General features: G+C 40.9%; 1 protein-coding gene across 7 annotated transcripts in view; it reads left to right on the top strand.

Annotated features, from left to right (window-relative positions):
- Positions 1-26,255, top strand: part of TXNRD1 (thioredoxin reductase 1) — an 85,119-nt gene extending 58,864 nt beyond the window's left edge. For all 7 annotated transcript variants that reach the window (XM_081061030.1, XM_081061027.1, XM_081061026.1 and 4 more), the window contains 10 exons: positions 609-751; positions 1,183-1,298; positions 2,727-2,952; positions 5,394-5,486; positions 6,100-6,176; positions 7,418-7,574; positions 10,553-10,660; positions 13,249-13,344; positions 15,545-15,679; positions 24,291-26,255. In XM_081061030.1, the coding sequence (XP_080917156.1) occupies positions 609-751; positions 1,183-1,298; positions 2,727-2,952; positions 5,394-5,486; positions 6,100-6,176; positions 7,418-7,574; positions 10,553-10,660; positions 13,249-13,344; positions 15,545-15,679; positions 24,291-24,353 (1,214 nt within the window). In that variant the 3' untranslated portion in view covers positions 24,354-26,255. The remainder of the gene's footprint in view (positions 1-608; positions 752-1,182; positions 1,299-2,726; positions 2,953-5,393; positions 5,487-6,099; positions 6,177-7,417; positions 7,575-10,552; positions 10,661-13,248; positions 13,345-15,544; positions 15,680-24,290) is intronic.
- The last annotated feature ends 874 nt before the right edge of the window (positions 26,256-27,129 follow it).

The raw sequence follows: 27,129 nt of genomic DNA, 5'->3' as shown, positions 1-27,129 counted from the left end.
ACTGGACTTGGAGCTGAGCTGTGCCCTCCACAACTAGATTGAAGGACAACCACTTGGAGCTGATGGGCCCTGGAGAAAAACACTGTTCCCCACTATTCCCCTTTAAAATTTAATAAAAACAAAAACAAAACAAAGCAAAAAAAACCTTTATTTACAAAAGTGGTGATGGACTAAATTTAGCTGGTGGTGGACCTTGGTTGGCAGTCCCTGGTTTAGAGACTGTTAACCAGTTTAGTAAAGCCAAATCTGGCTCCATCAGAGTCGCTTAGGGGTTATTACAAATGCAGAGTCCTAGGCCTTACCACACCTTGTTAACCCCGCAGTTACTATTTACAATCCAAAGTAAAATTCCTGTTCATTTCTATATAAATTAGAGAAACAGTTGTGAATGGTTATTTCAGTCTTAAGAATTGCCAGGAAGCCTCGCATTATTTAGTATTCTGGTAGCTTTCTGAAAAGGTGAAAAGGTTGTTTATGTGCTTGAAGTGAAGTATTTGCCCTTTTCAACTAAAAGCCCTGATCTTTGTACTCTGTGTGAATAGTTACTGAGAAGCCATCTTTGCCAGGCAGTTGGAAAGCTAAACATTTCGTCTTATTTTCTTATGCAGTTAAACATGACTGGGCAAAAATGACAGAAGCTGTGCAGAATCACATTGGCTCACTGAACTGGGGCTATCGGGTGGCTCTGCGGGAGAAGAAAGTCACCTATGAGAACGCATATGGGCAGTTTGTTGGTCCTCATAGGATTAAGGTAATTGTGTGACAGCCTGAGGAGCTCTTTGGGGTCTGTTTGTGTTAAGCTTTGGTTGGGGGTGAGGGAAGAGAAAATAAGGTGATTATCCTAATAAAAGTAATAGCCATGGGACGCAGAGTGTCCAGTTTGATGCTTTTGCCATCCCATCTTATGGGGCTTGCTTTTGTGGTGTGGTAAAGGGTTAAGGGTATTTGGATTAGGGGCCAGGTTACCTGGACGTGAGTCTTGGCTCTGCGTCTTAGTACTAGCATTGTGACCTGAGCAAGTCCCTTAAGATTACGCAGAGTCTTAACACCTCTTACGCGTTACCAAATTTTTATGAAGATCAAATTGGATAATGTGGTGAATGGCCTCCTTTGTTAACTATAGAGCTTACAATTCTACAGGATAACAACTTATTGAAAGCTGTCATACTGCTTCCTTTGTAGGCAACAAATAACAAAGGCAAAGAAAAAATTTACTCCGCAGAGAGATTTCTCATTGCTACTGGCGAAAGGCCTCGCTACTTGGGTATCCCTGGTGACAAAGAATACTGCATCAGCAGGTAAGGGGACATTGCAGGGAGGAAAACCCCATTGTGGGTTTATGCTTTTGCTTTTTTCTTCAAACCCTTGTAGTCCATTTCCTAAAATGTAACGTAGTTTTTTGTTTGTTTGTTTGTTTTTCTTTTTTCCTTTTTGCCCAAAGGGGCAGGAGATTGGGAAAAAGAGAAAGGAAAGATTAAGCTTGTGTTAAGCTTTTAGAAGAGAGAACATTTTAAAAATTCAAAACTGTAAACCTTGGTCATCTTACCACTCAGAGTTAACGTCACTGCCGGCATACAGAATATGTTTAAATTTATATTTGTATTTGAAATTTATATATATGTGAGTATATAATATAAATGTGTAACATATAAAACTTAGCTGGATATTCACAAACGTTTTGTAAAGTGATACATGTGTATATACTTTTTTTTTTTTTTTTTTTTACAAAACTAGGGTCATCTATTCGCTTACTCTAACACTTGCAATGTGGACACTGAAAGAATTAGAGGATATAGCAGACCATTTAGATTTATCCATCCCTAGTCTCTATTCATTGTTGTTCAGATGCTCACAGTGTCAGTGTAGATAGACTTTCTGAAATAAGTGAGTCAAGCAAGGTTTAGCTATGTGATTTATTTTTGCCCATCAAATGATAAATTGTTCAGAATTGTTGTTCAGGTATTTTAAATCATAAAGACAGACAGGTTGTTGATAAATAGGTCCTCTTGGATGCTTTTTGCCCAGGAGTTTCTGATTGTGTTTTTACTCTTTTCAGACTCTTTGGGAGGTGGGAGGATATAATTTTTTTCCTTTGTGTCTCATGGGGGTAGCACAGATGGCAACTGTTGTCTTGAATAGGCTCCCTTCTCATATTTAAAAAAATTCATTTTCTAACTGCTTTTGTGATCCTTCTCATGCCTTGTATATTCTTCACTTAACTAGAAGGTTTTGTCAGGTTTTCCTTTTTATTGTTAGATTTTTATATTAATAAAAAACAGTATATTGATAGTTTTTTCCCATCCCTCTCCCCACTCTTGATAATTGGTGTTCCAGATCAGAGGTAACACACTTTCCACCACGGAGAGAGCTGAGTGGTGAGATGAGGGTGGCGTTTGCACATGGATGATATTAAACACATTAGTGGAGAATTAATTCCAAACAACTCATCATTTTGTTTGTGAGTTGTTCTGTCAGAGTTAATATGGTTTATTGTGTTTGGGGGTAGCTTAAGCTCTACCCGCAAAGCAACTGGGTGGCAGGAAAGGGAGCATGTCTAAGACCTTATGAAAAGTTCTCATGTGATGTGTGTAGCTAATTGAATATTTTAAATCTGAAAACTCTTTTGTTCATAAGAAAGTAAACATATTTACTTTGATCCGGTCATTATACACATATGAACATTTTCCTGTTTTTTTCTTCCCTTTTTAAAACCACTTTCTTTTCAGTGATGATCTTTTCTCCTTACCTTATTGCCCGGGGAAGACCCTGGTAGTCGGCGCATCCTATGTGGCTTTGGAATGTGCTGGCTTTCTTGCTGGCATTGGTTTGGATGTCACTGTTATGGTGCGGTCCATTCTCCTTAGAGGATTTGACCAGGACATGGCCAACAAAATTGGTGAACATATGGAAGAACATGGTATCAAGTTTATAAAACAGTTTGTACCAATAAAAGTAAGTGGGCTGCCTGTAAGTCTGTTGATTCTGTACTCACGTGAAAAGTCTAGAAAGAAAGTTGGGTGGGTGATGGAAGCCTCCTTTCGGCATTATAAATTAGGAAGGCTATAATTGTGTGATACAGAAAGGTAAACTTGTACCTGCCTACCACCTAAATAGCTCTGTTCTTATTGGCAGATTAATAATTTCTTCATTTCCTTCTGAACTTTCTTACCTTTGGTTCGCTCCTGTTTAATGCTTCCCTTTATGCATTCCTTTACTTCATCTCTTGTGTGTTATACTGTGCTGCTTCGTACATACCAGTGATTTAAATAAGAGCTCAAGACTAGACGGGTTTAAAATTTTTTCCAGAAGACATTTTTCCTCAGTATACAGTGTCGTCAGCAGATGCACAGTGTTATTCTGGCTTCCCTGAAAACGATTATCTACTATTACGTGGGTTGGCCTTTTATGCTAATTTAATCTTTTGACAATGCCGCATAATATGCCAGGGTTCTATTGGGACTTACTAACATTACGACATAATGTTTTGTTTTGATAACATAATGTTTTGATACATGAGAGTGACAGAATTGAGCACTTCGCCTGTGTCACATTAAGTTTCCTGCAGTGCACGTAGAGATGGGACTATTTTGTTAAAGTTAAGGAACCTTAGCGGTCATTTTAAAAATTGCTCAGTGGGTTAACTTAGTTTCCTTGCGTGACCATGAAATCTCGGATGTTGACAGAGTATGAGTGTCGGGGTCAGAATGACCTGGATTCAGTACTGCTCTGCCGGTTTCTTGCTTTATGACTTTGCGGGAATTACTTACCCTCTGTGGGCTTCGGTTTCTTCTGTAACATTGGGATGATAACAGCACCTATCTCAGTTCTTGTGAAGACCACATTGGCTTACACTCAGATTCTTTTAGACGTAGTCTGTGCCAGGTACTATCTTTCTATCTCATAATTGCTGTGAGGGTTAAGAGCAGATTTCCTGAAGTTATCAGTACTTGACTGCTGTAGCTGTTTTTTAGGGGGTAGAGGTATGATTTGTGTTAGGACTATGATTAGAAAACAGCAACAGTATGTATACGAGTATGCTTTACTGGTAGAAAAGTAACGTCTTCCTTTATAGCATCTTAACATCTGGGGAGTTGTGGTTCCCTGTGAGAAGCTGGTGGACTGTCCCTCGTGGATAAGCCGGTGTTTATGCACGCGACAGTTTGCCAGGGTGTCTCCGATCCCCAGAGGCCGATAGTGAACACTTGCTGTATTATAAAGTGACTGAGTGGAAGAAGCTGTCTGCGAGAGGAAGGAGAGGGTGCATTTTGGACAAAGAGTATAGTATGAGCAAAAAGTCTGTGGGAATTAACATTGTTCTAACTGCAGAAACCGTTCTGGATACAGAAAAGTAAGGCAGAGGAAAGAATTAAGTAAGAGGTAGGACGAGGCCTTTATGATTTTTAAGCAAATCTAAGCCACGGGCCAATCCAACTCTTCTCGAAGAAGAGCATTTTACCTTAAACAGGAAAGACATTTCTAGTATGGTCAAAGGGACTTAAATATATAAGAAAGGGAGTTCAAGAAGGAATCTTTACTATTTATTGATGTTGAAAATAAAATGACCCTTGACAGTTTTCCCACACAGAGTGGTTGTATTTTAAAGGTAGAGTAGAAATTGCAGGTGATTTTAAGGGTTTCTCCCAGTAAATATTTTACAGAAACCCATGATTTGGCTGCCATGCAGAGATGTCAAATGTTAACCACATACTTGCAGAATCCTGCAGGTGATGGGTTTCTCAGTCATCGTTACCCTTTCTGTAGGTTATCATTGACTGCTCTGTGCGGTAGGCTGCCATGTGGGATCTCGTTTGGCATAGCACAGGGCCTGCTTATTCCTCCTTACACAACTAACAACTGCAGACAACCCCCAGTTATGATAATACACACACCGCCTTGCCCGCTACGGTTTTTAGGGCTTTCTAGCTCTTATTTGTACAATGATTGACCTACCCCCATGTCTATCCTTTGTTGACAAAGCTGAACATCTGTAGTCAAAAGAGAATCTCTGACTTGGCACAGCAGTGGCTCCAAGGCATTCGGGGTTCTGGGTGAGTCATGAGGTAGGAGACTGGGGAAAGCGTCATTGGTTTGATTTTAGGAGTTGTAGTGCTTTCTCTGGCTTTCTCTTTCACTTTTCTCTCTGAATTTTATTCTGTTTGGAACTATTTGAAGGAAAGCCCCTCTAGCAAACATTAGCAGCAAGAAAGAAGGGGATTAATAAAAGACTCACACCGTCCTAGTGACGACATTAAGGTGAGGGAGATGGGACATGAAAGACCTTTCAAATCAGATTTTGTGTTTTAACTTTGCGTTACCCACTTAGAAAGGGAGGATACAACTATCCACCTTGATGCATGTTTTTATTATGGAGTAAAACTTTTTCACTTTTCTAGGTCGAACAGATTGAAGCAGGGACACCAGGCCGACTCAGGGTGGTAGCTAAGTCCACCAGTGGTGACGAAATCATCGAAGGAGAGTACAATACGGTAAGGAATGGACCCACGTCCATTTCATACTTCATTAGAAAGCAAATAATACGCTTATTGGATATTTGCTGGGTACTTAAAATGGCAATTTGCTCTTTCCAAGACCCTTGGTTCTATTCCCATTCTGAGACATCTTTATTACTTGTGATACTGTAATTTGTTTTGGTGTTGGGATGGCTTCAGACTTTCTCCACTGCAACTTAAAGTATCGCTTGTCAAATGGCTGTAAAAAGGCATCAGCATTTTAAAATGAGCTAGAATTTCTCTGTCCCAGATTCTTCCCTTTCATCTCCCCAGCCCACCACTTTTAATATTTAAGTGAATTCAGTCGTGGGCTCTGCTGCCTTTGTCTTTAAACTTGTTTAGGTTTATTAAGGAATTGTTAGCGACCCTTTTCTTAACAAGAAGTGGATAAAGATTTCTGCTATATCATGTCCAAAGGATTTTTTTAAAAGGATTGTAATTTGTTTAAACTCTTGCATTATTTTCTTAATGAAATACTTCTTTCCAGGTCTGGATGAATCAGATTGGCTTAGTAAGAGGAGAAAAGAGAATTAAATAACTCATGCAAAGCCTTTTTGTTAATAGTCACAACATGTTAATAATTTTTCAGGTATTGCTGGCAATCGGAAGAGATGCTTGCACAAGAAAAATTGGTTTAGAAACCGTGGGGGTAAAGATAAATGAAAAGTAAGAAAAAAATCTTTATTATATTTCACTGACTACTTTTTCAAGTATCTGTAATATTAATACTGGAGTTTTAGATTTTTAAAGTTAATTTCTCCATAGTTGGTGAGTTCCCCTTTTAAGCTTAGAAAAAAATCTTCTTTCCTGTTGTTTTTTTTTTTCTTCTCCTTTTCAAAATCTAAATGAGAGATATACTGGCTTGCTCTTTGTTTCTTTAATGTATATGTGTACAGAAGAAGATCCAACGCCCCTCTTATGCCCCCCAGTTACTTGCAGGTATGTGCTTTAGCTTCATTAAATATGTAGATTTGAACCATGTTGAAAGCTACCAAGTTTTAGGAATGCTAGAGAGGACACTACATTTCTAGTGACAGCTGCAAGTATGAGAACCTTTATTTTTTCAAGGGTTTTAAAAGTTAAAATATATACTATATACTATACTATAAACTATACCCCTGCCCCAGATAACTGAGGCTCTGGGATCTTCTCATGGGAGCAGCATGGGGTATTTCCCAGTATTGCCTTTCTTACATCTAAATAAAAACGAGTGCCGTGAGTGGCAGGCTCCCTTGGAGTTACGGGCAAGCTGTTATTCTTTGCAGGAATCACATTTATTCAGGAGAAGAGATATCTAATCTCACTATGAAGATTTTTTTCCTTCATTTTTTGTCATAAGCTGGTAGCCCAGTTTCCAGTTGGGTCCAAGGTTTAGATTTTGTATAATGTTAACGGCTGACATTTACTCTGTACTTACTGTGAGCCATTGACTGCTGTGCTGGCTGTTGCATATGCTTTCTCCCTCAATCCTCACAACCTCTTAAGGTAGATGATGGTGTTCTTTTCCTTCTTACTGTTATTTTCATTACCATTGTTGCCATTTATAGGAGGGGAAATGAGGCTTAGCGATGGTAAATAGCTCTCCCGAGATCATAGAAGTAGTAACTGACACACCTGGTGATTATAATTTAGAATTCTTAACCACTGTGTTCTAGTTTTCCCATTCCAGGGTTTCTTATCGTTGTCTATTCCTTCAGTTTTCAAAATAGCAATCAGAATTGTCTCTAAGCTTTTGCTTCCTCTGAGTTTTTGTTGTTGTTGTTGTTTGTTTTGTTTTGGTAGTACATTAGAACATGGCCCTCAGCTAGAGTCACAATTTGGGGTTTCTTTGGGAGAAAGAGGATTTTGTTCTACTTAGTAAATAATGGTAATTAATGATCATTTTTTTGAATTGAATCGATTTGCAGGACTGGAAAAATACCTGTCACAGATGAAGAACAGACCAATGTGCCTTACATTTATGCCATTGGCGATATTCTGGAAGGGAAGCTGGAGCTCACCCCAGTAGCAATCCAGGCAGGAAGGCTGCTGGCTCAGAGGCTTTATGCTGGCTCCACTGTCAAGGTGAGTGTCATGGCTGTCCCACTGAGATACTGTTTTTAATAACACTCCCAGTTCCCTATTTAGGGACAGTTGGGGATTTTCCATGTCTTGAATAATTTAGTTATTTTAGTATATGTGCTGCCAAAGCGAGCACTATTTAGTTATTTTGATGATGGCATCTGAGATGTGTTTTATTAGCTGTATTCCAAACAAGACATTGTCAAGACTGCTGTACCTTTGTGACTTTATTATGAAATAGTCACTCTTGGAATCACACTAAGAATACAATGAGCTTGATGAATCAAGTTTCAGCACTGTAATGTTCCATCTACTCATAATAGTTGCATTGTACATCAGTTTCGTTATTAGTAAATTAAGTAATATTTTTATGGCACCTCTCTAGGCTATATAAAAGGATTTGGGGACCTCGGAAATAATATCAGTGTGCAGAGCTGCTTGAACCAATATTCAGGCTTTATTCCCCTTCCCGTCTAATATATATTCTGCTCTTGGAATGTTGAATGTGTTACATTAATGTTTGTAAAGTGTTTTTTAAAAGTCACTGTAGGAAATTGAAACTCTATGGTGTGTTTCATGGGACTAGATGGCGAAAAATAATAAATATACTGTAAGACTATTTTTTAGAGCAGTTTTAGGTTCATAGCAGAACTGAGAGGAAGGTGCAGAGATTTTCCACATATCCCTTGCCCAGACACATGCATAACCTTCCCCATTATCAGTATTCCCTCCCTAATTATTTTTTAAAAAGGATTCTAGAAACATTAATTGTAAAGAATTTAGTCACTATCCATTTTCCTTATGCATAAATCATCATGGGTAGAATTAGATTGGTTAGAATAAGGGAAACCTCAAAGAACGCTGGTAGTAAAATTTGTAACGAGCATCTTGAATGTACGTGGGTTTAGTTTGGATTGTAGCATAATAAAATCTTATATTTTGAAATTAACAGGATTGAGGATAAAAAGGGCTTTGAGTCCAGGTTGTCTGATCATCCACGGAATAGCAGTCTGTTGGTTTTGTATTACTATTTGAAATAAACGTAACTATCTCTTTGAGTGAGTGGCATCTTATATTCATTGTTAGAGTTTAGTGTCTGGTAAACCAAGAAAGCATATTTAGAAATATAGCTTGAGAGGTATTTGATTTGTTTTTGACCTTATATCTTTGTGGATTCCTAAAATGGAAAGAAATACTATTGCATACCAACAATAACCAAAGGGTACACATGGAAAAATTTGCTCCCCAATAAATTTGAAATCATTGTAGCACAAAATTCCTAAAAAGAAAAAAAATATTAATGGATCCGTCAACCAACTCTGGCCGTGTCCGTCCGTGTGTGGGTATAGCGCTATATTCTAGCATCTGACGGGACACTCACAGGTCAGAACTCAGCCTAAATCTGGAGGACCTCCCTGTAGATCTCAGGGGTTCTCTTTGTGCGGTTCTGCCCTTTTCGGGGTTCTGCCCTGCAGCTGTTGTCCAATGTCTAAAAAGTGTTGCTTCGTATTTGTCTGGTTTTCTAGTTGTTGAAATCAGGAAGGTAAATTTGGTCCCTAATACATTCATGGCTCTAAGTGGATGTCTTCCTTTACTTTTGCATCAGAATTCCAAAGGTTTATGTTCTTAGAAGATAAGGATTATATTGTTTCTAGAGGGAGACACGTTCTAAAGATTTCACCCTATTGTTTTCAGAGAGGGAGAATTCAGTTTCTCATATTTTAAATGCAGAATGCCTCACCTCTATGTACAAATGTGACAGGGTAGGTTTTTATCAAATAGCATTTACAGACATATTTGGCATTTACATATTTTTCCCAATTCACCTCAGCACATTAAAGGCTCTGAGAAATCTGATAGTTGAGAAACCTATTTGTTTGTATAACACAGCATTTTACGACTTCTTTGACTTCAGAACCCTTTTGTCATCTATGCCTATTAACAAAAGATGCTTTGGAAATACTGTCATAATCATTAACTTTTTTTGTTTATGTGGTTTTTATTACATTTTCATTTCATTCTAATGGCTGCATAATATTACACTGAGAGTACATGCTGTAGAACCACTTCCTTATTTGCATTTTAAAGCCATTCCAGTATTGCCACTATTGATGAATACTGGAGCATTGCTCAGTTAATGCATGTAACTTCTTCCGTATATTATAAAGTTATTACTATAGATTTCTAAGAATGGGGTTATTGGGCCAAAAGGTATAAAATACTTTTTATGGCTCTTAATATGTATTACCTAATTGATTTTCCAAAGAAGTCTATTAGTTTCTATCACCCTTAATGAGACCGTCAGCATTGGGTACACTAGCATTGTTTTTGGCTGCTTTTTCAAAAGAAAACGTATGTTATTGTTGGTAACATCATTTGGCAGGTGGATGGAGAAGCCATGTGCTTCATTTATTCATGACTAGTCTTTTTTTTTCTAATTGGGCAATATTAGGGAACTGTGTGTTTCTCCAGGGCCCATCAGCTCCAAGTTGTTGTCCTTCCATCTTGTGGAGGGCGCAGCTCAGCTCCAAGTCCATTTGCCGTTTTTCAATCTTTAGTTGCAGGGAGCGCAGCCCACCATCCCATACAGGAATTGAACCAGCAACCTTGTTAAGACCTTGCGCTCTAACCAACTGAGTCATCCGGCCATCCCTCCGGCTGCTCGTTGTCTTCAATCTCGTTGTAGACGGCGCAGCTCACTGGCACATGTGGGAATCGAACTGACAACCCTGTTGTTCAGAGCGCGCTCTCTAACCGCCTGAGCCATCCGGATTCCTGACTAGTCTTTCCGGATTTTAAACCTCTGCTAAAACGTCATCCCATCAGTTAATGGTTCTCAGAGGAGAGGTTTATACCTGGAATTTCCATAGTTTTGGTAGAAATTTGTTAGTTTGCTTTCCTCCCCTACCTTTGAACCGTTTTGAAGTAGACGATTTTTTGAGTTATAATTTCTCTCATTATAACTCTTCTTCAACCTATAGTGTGACTATGAAAATGTTCCAACAACTGTATTTACTCCTTTGGAATATGGTGCCTGTGGTCTTTCTGAAGAGAAAGCTGTGGAGAAATTTGGGGAAGAAAATATTGAGGTAAGTTCTACTCTTTACACCTATGTTAAGTTACTACTAATTTTTTTCCCCAAAATTTAAAGTAATTTCAAGCATACAGAAAAGTTGAAAATAGTACGAAGAACTTCTGTATGCCCTTTATCCAGACTCACTTATTATTAATATTTTGCCCATTTGTTTTATACTTTTCATATTCTCTCTTTCCCTCTCTGATTGCATTTTGTTCCCCTGAACCATTTGAGAGTAAGTTCAGTGCCTCTTTACTCCTAAATACTTTAGTGTTTGTTTCCTATGAACTGGATCTTTTTTTATATAACCGCAGGATAGTTATATTTAGGAAACTTAACACCAATACAATACTTTTATAATCTGATCTACCTTCTATTTTTCACTTTCATCAGTTGACCCAATAACACTTCTTTTTAAAGCTACTTTTACTGATTTCGTTTATTATTAAAACAATATTGTTAGAAATATGGAAAATACAAAGAAGAAAATTAAAAGTTAGCTACATTTCTATTGTGTTGTATTAGTATTTTTCCCCCTACCGTTACTCTCTAATTTACACTAACTTTGCCACTCACCATTTATCATATAGTCAAGGATGCTATTTTCATATACACAGATAATGGTACACAAACGGACTGCTGTTTTAAATCATTTGGGGAAAAGTTTTTAGTAAAGTCTTCTAAAAGACCAGACTTGTAAATCAAAGTAAACTTTACGATATGAGTCTATTTTAAATCTCTCAGCAATCTTTTTCTTTATATATGCATTAGTAGTAGCATATAATATCTTGGTCTATTAGTAACACATTATTAACCTTTGTTTTCCGATTCTAAACATAGTATATCCTCATAAGAAGTTTGAAAAATAAACTGTAAAAGAGGACATTTTAATTCATGAAGAGAGAACTATTAATATTTTGGCACATTCTGGTCTCTAAGTGATTTATATGTGTTCATATATATTGTGTGTAATTTTGTGCAGGTACATAATGCTTAAATTTTTTTAAACGGTGTGATTAAGTTACATGTCATTTTCTGTCCTTTAAAATTAATATTAGGTCACGAGCATTTCCCCTTTAAAACACCGTTTTTTAAATAGCTCATGTAATCTTTCCTTTTAGGGATGCTATACAATAATTTGTTACTCCATTCTTTTATTAGATTGTTTACAGTTTTTCACTATTATTAATAGAGTGATGAATCTCTTAATTTTTTATTGTCTGCTTCTCTGATTATTTTCTGAGAATAGGTTCCTAGCAAAAGTTTTTAAATTTTAAGGTTCTTAATACATCATACTTCTTAACAATCTTTGGATTTTATTTTATTAGAATTTTCATTTTTTATTTTAAGAGTAATGCATTTGAGTTGAAGAAATTTTGAAAAATAAGGGAAGTAGGAAACAATTACTCATAGAGTTACGGCTGTAACAGCAATTTTTAGCAGTTGGGTTAATTTCTTTCATCATCTTTTCTCTGTAATTGTGATGCTATGATACTATACATTCAGTTTTGTAACCCACATTAAAAAAATTCACATCATTTTATAATATAAAAAGAACACTTATATGTCTACACCATTAGTATGTTTTCAAAAGGTAGCCAATCATATGTTTCTAATTGAGGTTAGCAGTTGGAAGAGAAAATAAGTCCCTTTAGTCATCCAGGGCTTAAGCTTTTTTTTTTTTTTTTTTAATTTTATTGGGGAATATTGGGGAACAGTATGTTTCTCCAGGGCCCATCAGCTCCAAGTCGTTGTCCTTCAATCTAGTTGTGGAGGGCACAGCTCAGCTCCAAATCCAGTCACCGTTTTCAGTCTTTAATTGCGGGGGGGGGGGGGGGGGGGCACAGCCCAGCCTCCCATGTGGGAATTGAACCAGCAACCTTGTTGTTAAGAGTTTGCGCTCTAATCAACTGAGCCATCCGGTCATCCCTACGGAAGCTCAGCGGCAGCTCGTTGTCTTCAATCTAGTTGTGGAGGGTGCGGCTCACTGTTCAGAGCTCCTGCTCTAACCAACTGAGCCATCTGGCCACCCCCAGGACTTAAGTTTTTGAAGCATCAGTGAGGATATCTGTGTGTCCTTCCATTTGCCCATCTTCCCGCCCTCTTTTGTTTTTCCCTTCAATACTTTTGGTGAATAATGCCAAAGGAGGAAATGTCTTTAGAAGTATTTTACAAGAGAACTATATAGTTGCTATAATTGTTCCTGGCCTCTTAACTTGTTTCTTTCCCAAAGTTGTCATTCCTATAAGATAACAAGACAGTGTTGGTGGATTTGTTTGTGGTGTTTTTTTAGGTATTTTTATGCAAGACAGCAAGTAATTATATGGCTTCATTCTCTCATTTGCTTGTTCTTTGTTGTTATTGTTACTTAAGGTTTCCTTTTTTGAGGTTGAGATGTCATTAAAGGATGAGCTTATAGCAAAAGGGTCTGACAATAAGGAGATTAAAGTCATTTACTTTCTGACCAGATTCTTAGTCCATGAATTTTATATTTAACGAAGTCTAATTACTAAAGAGCCTCCACTGTCTTCGCACCACAGCTAGTGTTTGACAAAGGTCCTTCTTCAAATGATGGGTCTAATTGTGCTTGTATCTTCTTAGGTTTACCATAGTTACTTTTGGCCATTGGAATGGACGGTTCCATCAAGAGACAGCAACAGATGCTACGCAAAAATAGTCTGTAATATGAAAGACAATGTAAGTGCATGCAATTCTCATTTAATCCTTTCAACTAACTTCATTTTGTTTTTAATATGTAGCTCTATTTTGATCACGTGCTACACACTGCCTTCCTTTACTGTCTTACCTGTCTTACCTCAGCGGTGCAGACGTTATCCCAGGGCCAGGACCGTGGTGGCAAAGCTTGATTCCCCGTTGGCCTCACAGAGGAGGCAGGCAGTCAAAACTTGCTTAGTGAGGGAACCAGAGGGACAACCTGAGGACTGTTGGTGTTTATGTGTGTGAAAGGGAACCAATTAAGTCATCGATACCTAAAAATAATGACAGAACGAAAAAGAATAGGAGTATTACAGGTTTATATATCCTAAGCAGCTGGCATAAATGGGAAAGCTGTCATGGGAAAGAGTGCTTAATTGGGTTCTGATTTAAGACTTCATTGCTTGCTGCTGCATGGAACAATCGGAAACGAAGGCCTCTGGGCAAATTCCTTGACCTCACAGAACTGGTTTCCATACTTACAAAGTGATTGAATAAATAAATCACTGTTTTTCAAACTTCTCTCTCTGCTGCCCCCATTTTATATTGTGGCCCAGGACACACATATGTCTGTACACATACACTCTGTAAGTGTGGTGAATGAGAACTGGTGTTTTTAACTTACTGGGATCTTTAAGAAAAAAATGTCTTCAGTAAAAATAGAAATGATGCTAAAGAACCCATATGTTAAAAGCCTAATAAACTCATAATTTTCCTGTCTTGGGGTTTTAATATTAAGCTGTGTATCCTGGTTAGAAATTACTGCTTCAGACAGATGTACGGTTGCAGATTACTTTTTACAGAACCCAGGGTTTTAGGAAAACCTGGATCCTCTGCAAAAAGGTCATCATGGATATATTAAATAACTGAATATATTAGGATAACCCCATAGCAAGCTATACACATTTGACATAAAGAACAATTTCATGTAGAGTCTTTTTTTTTTAGACAAATTTTATTAAGTTTATTTGTATGAGTATACATTAGACAGAAAGTTGAATAATTGTGCCAGGAAGGACACTTGCTATTTAATGGCAGAGCTGGAATTCAACCCCGGGCAATATATATCCCATGCTATTAACTGTTATTCTATGCCCGTGTAGTCTTTTGCATTCCTTCCTGATCCTGTACCCCTCACTTCTTCCCTACCCCAGAGGCAACACTGTCTTGATGTTGGAGTATCTCACCTGTTCATGTTTTTATATGTTTGCCACCTATCGTGCATCCATAAACATTATGGTTTAATTGAGTGGTAGCGTCAGTTAAATAGAAGCCTGCAACTTATTTAATCTCATTTTTTGAGAAGTACCCGCATTATTACACGTACATCTAGTATATTTTAAGACCTAGTATATTTCGTGCTTTATTTATCCATATACTCAACCCCTGATTGTCAGGATGCATAATGTCAGGCCAGTGTGGATTATAGTACAGTACTGTGGCAGCAGAACGCCCTTGCTGAGTGTTTCCCATAGAGGGACTGAAGTTTAGGTAAGGCTCTGCACCCCACAGCCCGAGTTGCCTCCTCTGCTTTGAGGAGATAGGACTAGTCTAGCTCAGGCAGTGCTGACTCTGAAAGTCTGAACAGTAGAATGCATCCCATTTCTCTGCTCTTGGCAGAGGTTCACCTGAGTCTGGGATTTAGAATTTATCCAGAATTCCCACACAGGTATTTCAAGTTGCCAAACAGTTTTCTATTGGTATCAGACGTTTTCAGATTGGAAGGGTCCTAAGTCTAATTTGCTATCTATCCCTAAAACTTTAGTTACAATTTTTTAATTTGAATGACTGCTCTCAAACGTTTCAGCTGTCACAGATTGTTTATCTAGAGCTTTGAGACAACCAGACAGAGGAGACGAGGACACAATTGTCCTTTGAAAGTGTTTTCCAGAACATGCGGGTGTTTGTCGAATTGCAGACATTTTGCTGTTAATGTTTTTCCTCCTCATCCCTCGTGGCCAGTTCTTGTCTCTTTCTTCTTGATCGATGTGATCACCACACCCTGTATGTACGGGCCGTTGTTGGAGTTACCTTCAGCCTAAACAGCTTTTAGCGACAAGCATTAATATAAGTCTTTGGCCATTTCTGAATGGGGTTTTTAGAATACACTGGGGACCTATTCCATGCTGTGAAGGGAAAAAAATATATCAGTGTAATGTTATTACTTTGTTTTATATCTTAGGAACGCGTTGTGGGCTTCCACATGCTGGGTCCAAATGCTGGAGAAGTTACACAGGGCTTTGCAGCCGCGCTCAAGTGCGGACTGACCAAGCGTCAGCTGGACAGCACCATTGGAATCCATCCCGTCTGTGCAGAGGTGGGTCACCGGCACTCACACAGTTCTGTTTAAAAGTGCACAACATCCAGCTTCCAAGTGGCAGGTCTAGGGCTCTGAAGCCAGTGTTCTTTCTGCTGTTCTTGAGCTGCTTCTGTACCTCCTCACAGCGCATGAATGAGTGGGAACACCTCAAAAGGAGGCCTTGTCTCTAGAATCTATATTTCCTCTTTCAAATATTTTTTGTTCCTGGTATGAACTGGATAGTACTGTTATGCTATGAAATGGTAAAAACGATGAGAGTGATTTGTAGAGATGTGCCTTAAGTCTTTTATCACATGTCCTAAATTCTTTCCGTGGCAGTCAGCTAATAATGCCATTCATACCCAGAAAGAGCTTCAGTACTGGTTTCCTTGGAGCCACCATGAGACTAACTGGTATGTCTGTTTCTTTAGCCTGTATATCAAAGAAAGAGATTAGAAAGTGGTGCTTTTAAAAGATTGAGCAAAGGACAATAGAATTGGAAATGGACCACTCCGTGCCTCTGGGTGTCAGTGTTTCTTCATCTTTGTCAGTGGTTATCCAAGAGTTGAATATTGTGATGCTTACTGTTAAGTAGTGAATATAAACCAAAAATGTTGGAGAACTTGGTGAAGGTTGGGAGGCGGTATCTCATATGACACCGGCTTAAGTATGGAGTTAAGTATGGAGTTCGTTGCAGCTCTTACCTGGCCACCACAGTCAATGGTTTCCACGATGTACATTGTGCACGCACGCACACACGTGCTCGCTCCTGCCAGATTTCATTCAGCATCTTGTTAACTGGTTGGTTTCTGTTCTTTATGGCCTTTGCACAACTGAACTCTTTGCTGAGTATGAAGTGTCAGTTTGGAGGAATATTTGAGTTCCTTTTGCTTTGCCGTTTCTATGATTAGGGATAGTATCCTCCTCTAAATTCATAAGCACCTGGCTGGGACGGCAGCATGAAATAGTAACATGTTCAGTGACTGGGACATCATTCATAGAAAACTGCTGTCTTGTGAACTAAAACTAAGCTTCAAAAATATAACATAAAAATTGAAAAGAATCTAGATTAATGCTCTTAAAGAATGTGCGATACAGCTTTTATTCAGTGTTATGACTAAGACTATCACTATCTGCCTAGGGAAGGAGCCAGTTAATTCTTTTTTTCCCCCAAAAAAACACTTACAGTGAGTGTGTTAGTTTCCTAGGGCTGCCGTAACAGTGTAAAACAGACTGGGTGGCTTAAAACAGCAAATGTTATTTTCTCACAGCTCTGGAGGCTAGAAGTCTGAAATCAAGGTGTCAGCAGGGCCAGGCTCCCTCCCAACACTCTGGAAAAGAATTCTTCTTGCCTCTTTTAACTTTTTGTGGTTGCTGGCAATCTTTGGTGTTCCTTTACTTATAGATGCCCCACTCCAATTTCTGTCTCTGTCTTCACATGGCCTTATCTTTGTGGGTCTGTGTCCAAATTTCCCTCTTAATACAAAGACATTAGTCATTGGATTAGAGCCTACTCTAATTCTTCATGACCTTATCTTACCTTGGTTACATCTGCAAAGACCCTATTTCCAAATAAGGTCACATTCACGGGTCCTGGGGCTGAGGACTTGAGCATATCGTTCTGGGGGACTTAATTCAACCCACACAGTGAGCATCTTCAAACATTTTGATGCTAGTCCAAGATACATAAAAGCTACCACAATCCTCTCCAATGTGAATGAAAAGGTAGCTTCCCAATTTACATACATGTGTCTAATTTTTTAATCTGGGCTCAGCTGTCATTGGGCTGGTAAAGAGACTGCCGTGGGCCTGACTCCTGCCACCCCACTTGGTTGTAGTTGTGTTGTGTTGTGATCCAGCAGTGGTGAGCCTGGCAGGATGGCTGCCAGCTGGGCAGGGAGCTACCTTGAAAGGGCAGGACGTCCTCCTGAAGGTCCTGCCTACAGGGAGGCCAGCCAAAGGCCTGTTCTCCTGGTATGAATACCTGGCACGTTGGGGGACCTGTTTGAAACACTGGCTGCTGTGCCTCTCCATCTGTTGGAGCTCTTATGACTTTGAAGCTCAGAAGCTCATGTTCCACTGCTTTGATAGGGCTTTCTTTTTTTTGCCTTTTTTCCAACCTGGTGGCTGATGAATGAGGTAAAAAAGTTGGGTGCTGTCTCACTCTGTAGATGCATTTGCTGTGCAGTTACGTGCCTAGCATAGTGCTGGTCACTTGGGGATACAGCAGGGGTTTAAGACGCAGTTAAGAGCAGGGAGGCAGAGGAGTGACGTGCCAATTACAGTTCAGCATGACGAGTCCTAGCATCAGGGTACGTAGTATAACGCGGTGTTTGGAGTAAGGATGTCGGGGCAGGTGGTAAAGGGCGGATTTCTTGCCTGAGACCAGGGGGATGTGTTGATGTTAGCCAGGCAGAAGGAACACGAAGTAAAAGGCGTCTGTGGGAGACACCCTTAGTACACACACGCGTGCGCGCGCGCGAAGTGGGAATAACATGATGACATACGTTGTTGACAGAAATCACTCTGGCCATGGTGTGGAAAATGGACCAGAGGAGGCATGCACGTCTAGAGGCAAGAGAGAGAAGGTGGGGGTAGCCTGAACTGGGGTGCTGGCGGTGGAAATTGAGACACATTGATTGATACATTGAAATAGGAAATAGAGTTGGCAGTACTGGCTAACTGATTGGAAATGAGAAGAGGGAGAACTGAGAATGATTCACATTTGGACTGCGGTGGGAAGCAATAGTAGGGGGAGCAGGTTCCAGGGGAAACCACTGACAGGAGCACGAATGTGTGTGTGTCAGGCCCTGCTCAGTGTGTTAGCTTACATAGTCCTGAGGTGAACCCCATGAGGTAGGTGGCCGCGGTATCCCCATCTGACAAGTGAGGACAGAGAGGTTGAGGAACTTGCCCCAGCTCGGACGTGGCAGAACCAGAATTCACACCCAAGCAGTCTGACTGACTCCCAAGGCACCACCGTACAGATGACACTCCGTGTCCACAGGCCTTTCTACAATCTTGATGTGGATTTTAATACATGGAATGATTACGGATGGCAACATGAGCGTGGTGGAGACACATAGACCTGGGTTGTAATCTCAGCACATTCTTTCAGTGCGCCTGGCCACGCCCCCCAGCTTTTAGAAGCTTGCTTTCCACGTGAAGTAAAATACAGGTAATGTCTAACTGTCAGGGTCGATGAGCAGTGCTGTGTGGGAAGTGCCGTGGAGAGTTCCCGGCATGTGGCACACTCAGTGACTACATCTGTTAGCTGGGTTTCCCCACCGTCTTTCATTACAGAAGATGTGGCTTGACTGAAAGGTCATCATTACAGTATTTTTAAGGGGATGGGAGTGGGGAAGGACGTATATTTTGAAAAAGCTCCTCGGGTGATTTAAAAACCCCTGGTTGTAAACCACTTGCTTAGAAACTAGATTTTGAAAAACCAAGGCTTCTTTCTAGTCCCTGACTATATGTGTCTTATCTAAAGTTTCTTGATGGAGGGAAGGTGAAATTTGACTGACACGATTTTTAGGGACTGTGCCGGGTTCTGACTTGGACAGTGATTGGATTTGCTGCTGGACCTACTGTTTTTTCATGTCCAACCATGTACTGTACAGGGGTGCTACTCAAAAGGCTGGCCGCGGGATGTTTATCACTAGTCCGTAATAACATGGGCATGAAGAAGGTTTAGAAACTTGAGTAATTTGACAGTACCTGATGCAATAATAAAATACTGGGTTTTAATTTTACATGGCTTTTAAAAATTCATTTTCCTAATACATTTTTATTGAATTTCACAAATGTCAGCCCATTGGCTGGATTAGAAGTAATAATTTAGAAACTGGTCTTGAGTACTGCTTTAAAGTGTTCACAACTAGCGACAGCTTCCGGGGCCAGCTGTGCGTGGTTCACGGAGTGAAGCTTCTTACAGAATAAAGTCTTACAGAATAAAGTCTTACATACTATTTCGATACAATAACCCAGGCAATTGAGCAACTTTTGGCTCTGAGGAGGGAGTAATTAGAAAAGTTGACAAATTCCTCAGTTGAGACTTTGCTCTTGGGAGCAAAATCATTTCCAAAGGGTTTCTTTCTGTAATTGCTCTCAGTGGAGGAGAGACTACTCTAGTTTTAACTGAAAGCCCCTTCGTGTCAGTACGAGAGGGATCTTTAAAGGCTGGGAGCCTCAGTAATCATTAGCGTTATTCAGTGTGAAGATAGTATGGTGGCCATTTACTCTGGACAGCGGAGCAGCAATAATTGAATGGGAAACTGGTCGTACATCATTGGGAGTGATGATTTCAACTCATCGAGTTTATTTGTAGTGGAAATATAATAGCTCAAGAGGAAGGAAGGAACAATAGAAAAGACACCTGTGAGATGTCTTAAAATGAATTTTAGTGCCACACATCAAAAGTTTTGTGTTTTAATAGTCAACATAATCACAGTCTAGAGTGGGGCAGTCTTGTGAGGCTGGGAGGCATTGGGGCCAGATACGGATGTGAGTGAATGCCTCCAGCCAACATTTGGCCCTTTGTAGGTGTTCTTTGTGTTGGGATAGAAAAGCATGAAGGGGCAGCCTCTGTGCTCACTTTGTAAAACTGTGTTTTTATGAAAATTGTAAAGCAGCTATGTGCAAATAAAATCTTTGTAAAAACTGACCCCATCAGTTTTTTCGTGTAAACTAATCCACAGTGGCAGTACATTGGCTTTTCCATCTTTTCAACATCAGCATGTTATCTGTTGGCATGTATTAAGAACTAGATAAGTGCTCTTTTTTAAAAATCTGCTTCCATTCTTGTTGGGTTTATTTTTCTATCCAAATCTCCTACAAGTTCTATTTCTAAATTAATTCCTGAGAAAGAAAAGCTGGCAAATTCACAAGCCTGAAATTTGTTTTAATGCATTCCCTGGCTCTTTATTTCTCTTCCTTTGTAAAAATTGAAAAGAGAGCGTGTTTGATGGTATTTTAAATTGCCCATGGCATCATCATCCTACTACAGCTATTTTCATTATTGCATATTGTCTTTCTGTCCTCTTCCACAGTCACATATTTTTTAAACAAAGGAATTTTATTGCTTTTCAGAAGTGTTGTACTAGTTTACAATGTCCTCAGCATTGAATTTAAGAGTGCAAGTGAAAATGTTGCAAAACGCAATGTAAATTTTTCTCCAGTAAGTATAAAAGGGATAACTGCTTCAGGGATTTTTACATATCTTTGCTAACAAAGATGAATCTCTTATAATTGTTATATTTTTGGATGTAAATTGTTCGTAGTTTCTTCTGGCTTCATATTTTAAATGTTTTCAGATATTGGCCATTATTACTGGGGCCTGAATTTTTTGAGATGCTGCTGATGAATTGGTGTATAAGGATTGGTGTATAAGGAAGTAAAAAGGCTTTGTCACTGCTTAGGGCTAAAACTGACCAAGGCTTTTCTCAATATTATTTCTGCTTTACACAGCTATTTTCCCCTTTTATTCAAAATAGTTTTGATGCTGATTCCTGGTGCTTTGATCGGTACAAGTCAAACTGGCCTTGAGTTTTGTGTGTGTGTGTGCGCTTCCTTTTTTGTATTACAAACAAGGAAACCAGTTGTTTCTCAGGTGCCAAAAGGGCAGCTGACTGAAAAATTGCCCAGGTGCGTAGGTCTGCCAACAAGGTTGCAGTCACTCAGTGAGTGAGTTCACTCAAGACTCCCCCAAATAAGCTGTGGCCCCAGGTCTCAGCAGGACACGTAATGGCTTGAGAAGGTTGGCCTGATAGGGTAGGACAGATAGACTATTATAGAGTCTTACAGTGTTACCTTCCGGCTTACTTGGTGTGACCAAAACGGTTTGGACTGGTCTTAATTGTACTCGGCGACCACGTTTCTAAATTTCATTGAGTGAACCCAAAGCCCTTTTATGTTTTCATGCCTGGACAGTAGAGGTGGACAGTTTGGCTGGTGTTTTTGTTTTGGTGCGTTTCGCCTGTAAAAGCAAAGGTTTATTCCTGGCTGGTGCTTTGTCATCCCTATGGGTCAGCGGCAAGTCAGTTTCCGCCATCTTCACTCCAGGACCAGGCTGCTGATGGAGCTGCCTCTCCCTGTCTCCCTGGGGCATTGCTGGCTACCTGGCAGCGGGGAAGCGATGTAGGAAAGCACACGTTGGTGTGCAGGAAGCGACGCATCCCACCTCCACACACGTGCCCTTGGCCAAAGCCAGCCCTGGCCCCGTCTCTGTGTCCCCGCAGGGAGGAAATGTATAACGCGTGGCACACGGAAGGTCATCAGAGGGAGCTGAAAGCGCTGTGCGTTTTGGAAACTAATGAAAATCTCACAACAGTTCAGTCAGAATTATAAAGATCTGAACTAAGTGTCAGCGTTAACAAAGAGATGAGATTTGACAGACAAGAAGCGAAATATATGACTTAGTAAATGATTACTTACCACAGTCAGGAAGACAGAATTAAGAGGTAATTCCCAGTGTGCAGCCGGGGTATCCACGTACTGGGCATCCATGCCAGTCCCTGAGAGCAGCCATGTTAAGGGAAGAGGAAGGAGTCAGTGCTGGTCGCGTTAAGTTGGAAGTGTCATCCGAGGTGTTTAGTATGTCCTGCCGGTGTGTGGCTCAGGAGGGAGACAGTGGCTGGAGAGACTGCGAACTCATCAGCCTCACAGCGTGCAGCTGACTGACCGGTACCACTAGGCTGGCGTGTGAGTACCTAAAGGTGAGGGCACGGAGGATGGCACTCTGGGGCCGTGCTTTCTGGCCTTGTCATGTCCTGCACCCACGGACAGTGGCAATGTTTGTGCAGCACATGATGTAAATACATTAGGTTGTTGAGGTCTGCAGCCAGCCAGCCCAGGGGTTCTGGCCACCCCAGAGGCTGGGGAAATTGGTGTTTCATGGCCAAGGAGAAGCCACAAAATAAGGAAACAGGAAATGTCAATCTGATGGAAATAAGAAGAGGAAAGAATTGTTCAAAGGTAGCTGAGAGCAACAAGAAATGCCCCAGGGAGGCTGTGTGAAATGAAGGCTGCAAGGTGCCCTCTAGGTTTGGCAGTTAGTGTTACTGATGAGCTGCAAGAAAGGTGTTCAGGTGGAATAGTGGGGACGGAAGCCAGATTCCAGTGAAATGAGGAATAAAAATAGATCATAAATGTTAACAGCTTACATTCTGGCTGTAAAGAGGACAAGAGACGGTGGTGGTGAGAGGTGTGACCATAAGGCTGAGGGAGAATTAGTTCAAGATTAATGCAGCCTAAGAAAGAACCAGTAGAATAAGCAAGGTTAAGAATGAAAAAGGGTGGCAGCAGGTGATGTATGAAATCAGCATGTGAGGGGTGGGATCCAGAGCCCAGCCTGGCAGGAGGATGGGGGCATTCTTGCCCCAAATCATGAAAGAAGGAAAGACTGGTTCCTAAGAACAGGCGGGCCAGGGAGGTGGTGGTGACTCGGTTTCCCCTGTGTAGGAAAAGGTCTCATCCCCTTATTACCACCATTCCCTCAGCTGTAAGAACTTCCTTGAACATTTTTTTGGTAATGTTGGTCTGCTAGTGACAGTCACTCAGCTTTTATTTGTTTGAAAAGGTCTTTATTTTGCTTTCTTCATGGAAGTAGATTTTTGTTGTTGACCATAGAATTTTAAGTTGACAGTGTTTTGGGTCCCCCCTCCCCCTTTTAGCTCTTTGAATCTGTCAGATACCTGGATTTTGTTGTCCTCCTTTAAAGAATACCGACTGTGGCTTTCTGCGTCTTTGCTGATTGCCCTGGGCTGGGGTGGCGGGGGCTCAGAGAGGCCTCTGGACTGCAGCTGGTGAGAACTGGAACGTTTCCCAACACTGGATGGGCTCTGGTGTCGCTTCAGCTTACTGGCTGTGGTTTCTTTCCTGGCCTCGCGGGGCCCTGCTCCCAAGATGTTGCAAATAGCGTGTTGGCAATAGCTTGGATGGCCAGCCAAAGGAGCCTGGATGTGTAATCGTAATATACTCACTATTTGAATAAATGAATGCTATTCCTTGAAAAATGGAAGAATTAGAGCTATTTGTGTCCACATGAGTGAATTCCAGAAATACAGAATTTGTGCCAAGAAAGCAGGTAGTGGAAGAGTACATATACCATCTTGCCATTTTCATGTAAAGTTTTTAAAAGCCTACAAAAGAAAGCAGGACGAAATGCATAGGAATGGGGTAAGCACTGCTTATGGGGGGTGGGGTGGAGGTGGCCAGGGAGGGGCACACGTGGGGCTCTAACCCTATGCATAAAGCCCCCTGAGCTGGATGGGCACGTGGGTCTTTGTAACAATACACCTGATTCCTTTCTGTGGATCCAGAATATTTTCTGACGCATTTCTTTTAGAGAATAGACAAGCAACCAGGGTGACGAATTTGTTTTAATCATCCTCCTGCTAATAAAATGCTTCATTAGATAATGGAAACTTGTTTTCTCTTTCACCTTGGTTTTAAAATGCTTTTCCCCCTCTATCCTCTGGAGAAATGGAGGAAGCAATCATATCACTTCTCTGTTTCGTTCATTTTAAGTAGCACTTAGCTCCCTCTTGCTCGGTGGTGTGATTGGAAGTGCTCCGGGTGAACTCATTTGCTCCCGTGTCTGAGAATCTCGTGCTGTCTTCTCCCACAGGTATTCACCACTCTGTCAGTGACCAAGCGCTCGGGGGGAAGCATCCTGCAGGCCGGCTGCTGAGGTTAAGCCCCAGTGTGGATGCTGTTGGCGAGATTCCAAACCACTGCCGTGTTTCCTCGCCCAAATCCAAGGCGGAGCTTTCCAGAAGGTTCTTGGGCTTTGACCTGTGTGTCCTGTGCGTACAGCATGCCAGGTCCCCTTGGATCTCATGGGTGGGAGGCGGTGATTGGAAGGCAGACAGCATCACACTGGGGTCACCATAACGGACTCCAAACTGACCTTCGGCATTGCATCGAAGGGTGCGTCCATGAAGTCACTGGCCTCAAGCCCACGCGGTGGGCCGTGATGGAACAACTGTCGAAGCAGTTTTCGCATGACTTTTACCTTGTGGGTTTTCTTATTTTCATTGTCGAGATTTCTCATGTTGATTATGTTTTCTCCTCTTTTCTCCAAGGAGTTTATGATACTCGAGATGAAAAATGTTAATTAGAACTTGATTTTGTCCGAAACCAAGTCGTGGCTCGAGGAGGTACATGAGGTGCCTTCTCGCTCCGAAGACGTGATTTAGCTCACTGTGAGGCGAATAGGCTTGTCCCCCGAAAGAGAACTAGCCTGGGACTCAACTATGTTGTTGTACTCAACTGGCTTGTCCAGCAGTGTCTCCCCGCTACTAAGTTACATGTTCCAAACAAGTACATTTGTGATTCACTCTGGCCAAATTCACCCCCAGGTGCTACGTCACTAATTGCTATTATTTTTAGTTCTGTTTAGGAAAGGAAATGGCTTCTTGGCCAGCCTGTTTGAAGTAATATTCAATTGCATGGAACTCGGTAGTCTAGGATGATTTCCACTGTTATTCATCATAGAGGCAGGTGTACACCTTAAATGGGGAAAACCAGTGAATGTCTTTATTTAGTGTATTGTACGCTGATTGATTTAAGTGAGCTAAAACACTTAACACTTGTTTAAGACTTTTTTGGTAGTGTTAGTAGCTTCATGCTAAAAACAAAATATCACGGCTTTATTTTTCATGTGTGTTATGTGTCTGTACCTTCCTAAGAACTACATTTATAGGAAAAATAGGTCTTTACACACTTATGATTTAACTCTCTTGTGGTAATTGCTTTTTTTTAGGAAGCTGTTAATATTGTAAGTTATTATTATTTTTGAAGACAGGTGGATGTGAAGGATTTTCATTTAAAAACCACATGGTTTTGGTTTCTTTTGTTGAATGAATGACTGTACCTGGTGGGATTTGGGCAGAAGTGTTCCTGCTGCGTTTCCATCCCAACTTGCATTATTTCCAAGAGGTAATACTCTGCAGGTACAGATTTCTGTGTAAATGTCCTGACTAAGGGTTCTATTTAGGCCATCTTCTCACTCTATAAGTTGGATTTTAAACATGTGCTGTGGACATCAGGCCTCCCACCAGCAGTTTTTGTAGCTGCTTTTCATTCCCTCCCCTCTGCTTGTATTCTCAGCGACAACATCAGGTGGTTGACTCAAAGTACATCTCTTGGTCACCTCAGGGAATTCACGCGTCTGCTGGCATTGAGTCAGCAGAGCACCTAACCCTGTCCCCCAGGGCTCTGCCTCATGCCCTCATGCCATCTGGTTATACGGCAAAAATGAGCAAAGGGAAAAAAGGAGAGGGAGACTGGAGCAGCTCACTGTGTTGAGTTTTATTTATTTTTTAAATCTGTTTTGTCTTGGAGTCTGCCAATCTCTGAAGTTAGAACAGTAGGCAGCGTGAGATGGTCGTGCCTAACCATGTGGCTCTCTCCGCTTAGTGAAATAGAAGGTTCTAGCCCCCACAAGAAGGATCGTATTTTAAAGACTTATCTTGTTTAGATACTGTAATTGTCCAATGTATCGAAATTCATAGTGTGTTCCAGGTATTTTTGTTATAAATCTTCTGGGGAAAAAACCACAATGTTAACCATTAAAAGGTATTGCTGCCCACCCTGTGTGCCTTCTTGCTGAATGTGGTCTTGGGAGTCTGTGCGCGCTTTTGTAGCGAGGGTCCTGAGAACCAGCTGCCAAGGAAGCGGCAGTGACGCCGGGCTCTCAGGCCTGCTCGACATGCTGACGTCCCATTTCAGTGGTGTTGGCTTTTCAAATTCCATTGGTCCTGATTGGACCTGTCAGTCTTGATCTTTAGGGCGGCAAAACCACCCCACTCCAGCTCACACTGGGTCCCAGCACTTCGTATACCCCTGGCTGCCTATCTTTGGGATTGAGTAAAGAGACAAGAAACGAAGTTATGGGACTGTCCTATGTCCAAGGCACAGTGGATACAAAGTGAATAAACACTGTGATGGCTAAATTAGGTGTCAATGACTGCATTATGGGGTACCCAGATATTTGACTAAATGTTATTTCTGGTGTGTCAGTGCGGGTGATTCTGAATGAAATTAGTATTTGAATCAGTGGACTAGGTAAAGCAGTTTGCTCTCCCAGCGTGGGTGGGCCTCATGCAGCCCACCAACGCTCTTAATAGAAGGGAAAAAGAGTCTGGCTCTTCCTACCTTTTTTGGATTGCTTGAGATGGGACATCCACTTTCTGCCCTCCGTGCTCCTTGTTCTCAAACCGTTGGACTCAAACCGAACTACATCACCGCTCTCCTGGGACGCCAGCTTGCAGACGGCAGATCATGCGACTTGTGTGACCCAATTTCTTATAGTAAATTTTTTCTTGTGTGTATATACGTATATGTACATGTGACTAAAACAAACACAGACCTCACTGATAGTGGGTATGGTTAGGTAGGTGGGTGAATGTGTAGTTACAGGTGAGTTTAGCGGTGAACAAAACATCAATGATCCTGTCCTCAAG

The sequence above is a fragment of the Rhinolophus hipposideros genome (genome assembly GCF_964194185.1).
Source record: "Rhinolophus hipposideros genome assembly, chromosome: 9".
NCBI lineage: Eukaryota > Metazoa > Chordata > Mammalia > Chiroptera > Rhinolophidae > Rhinolophus > Rhinolophus hipposideros.
The sequence above is the reverse complement of the archived record's forward strand: the minus strand, read 5'-3'. Positions and strand labels throughout refer to the sequence as shown.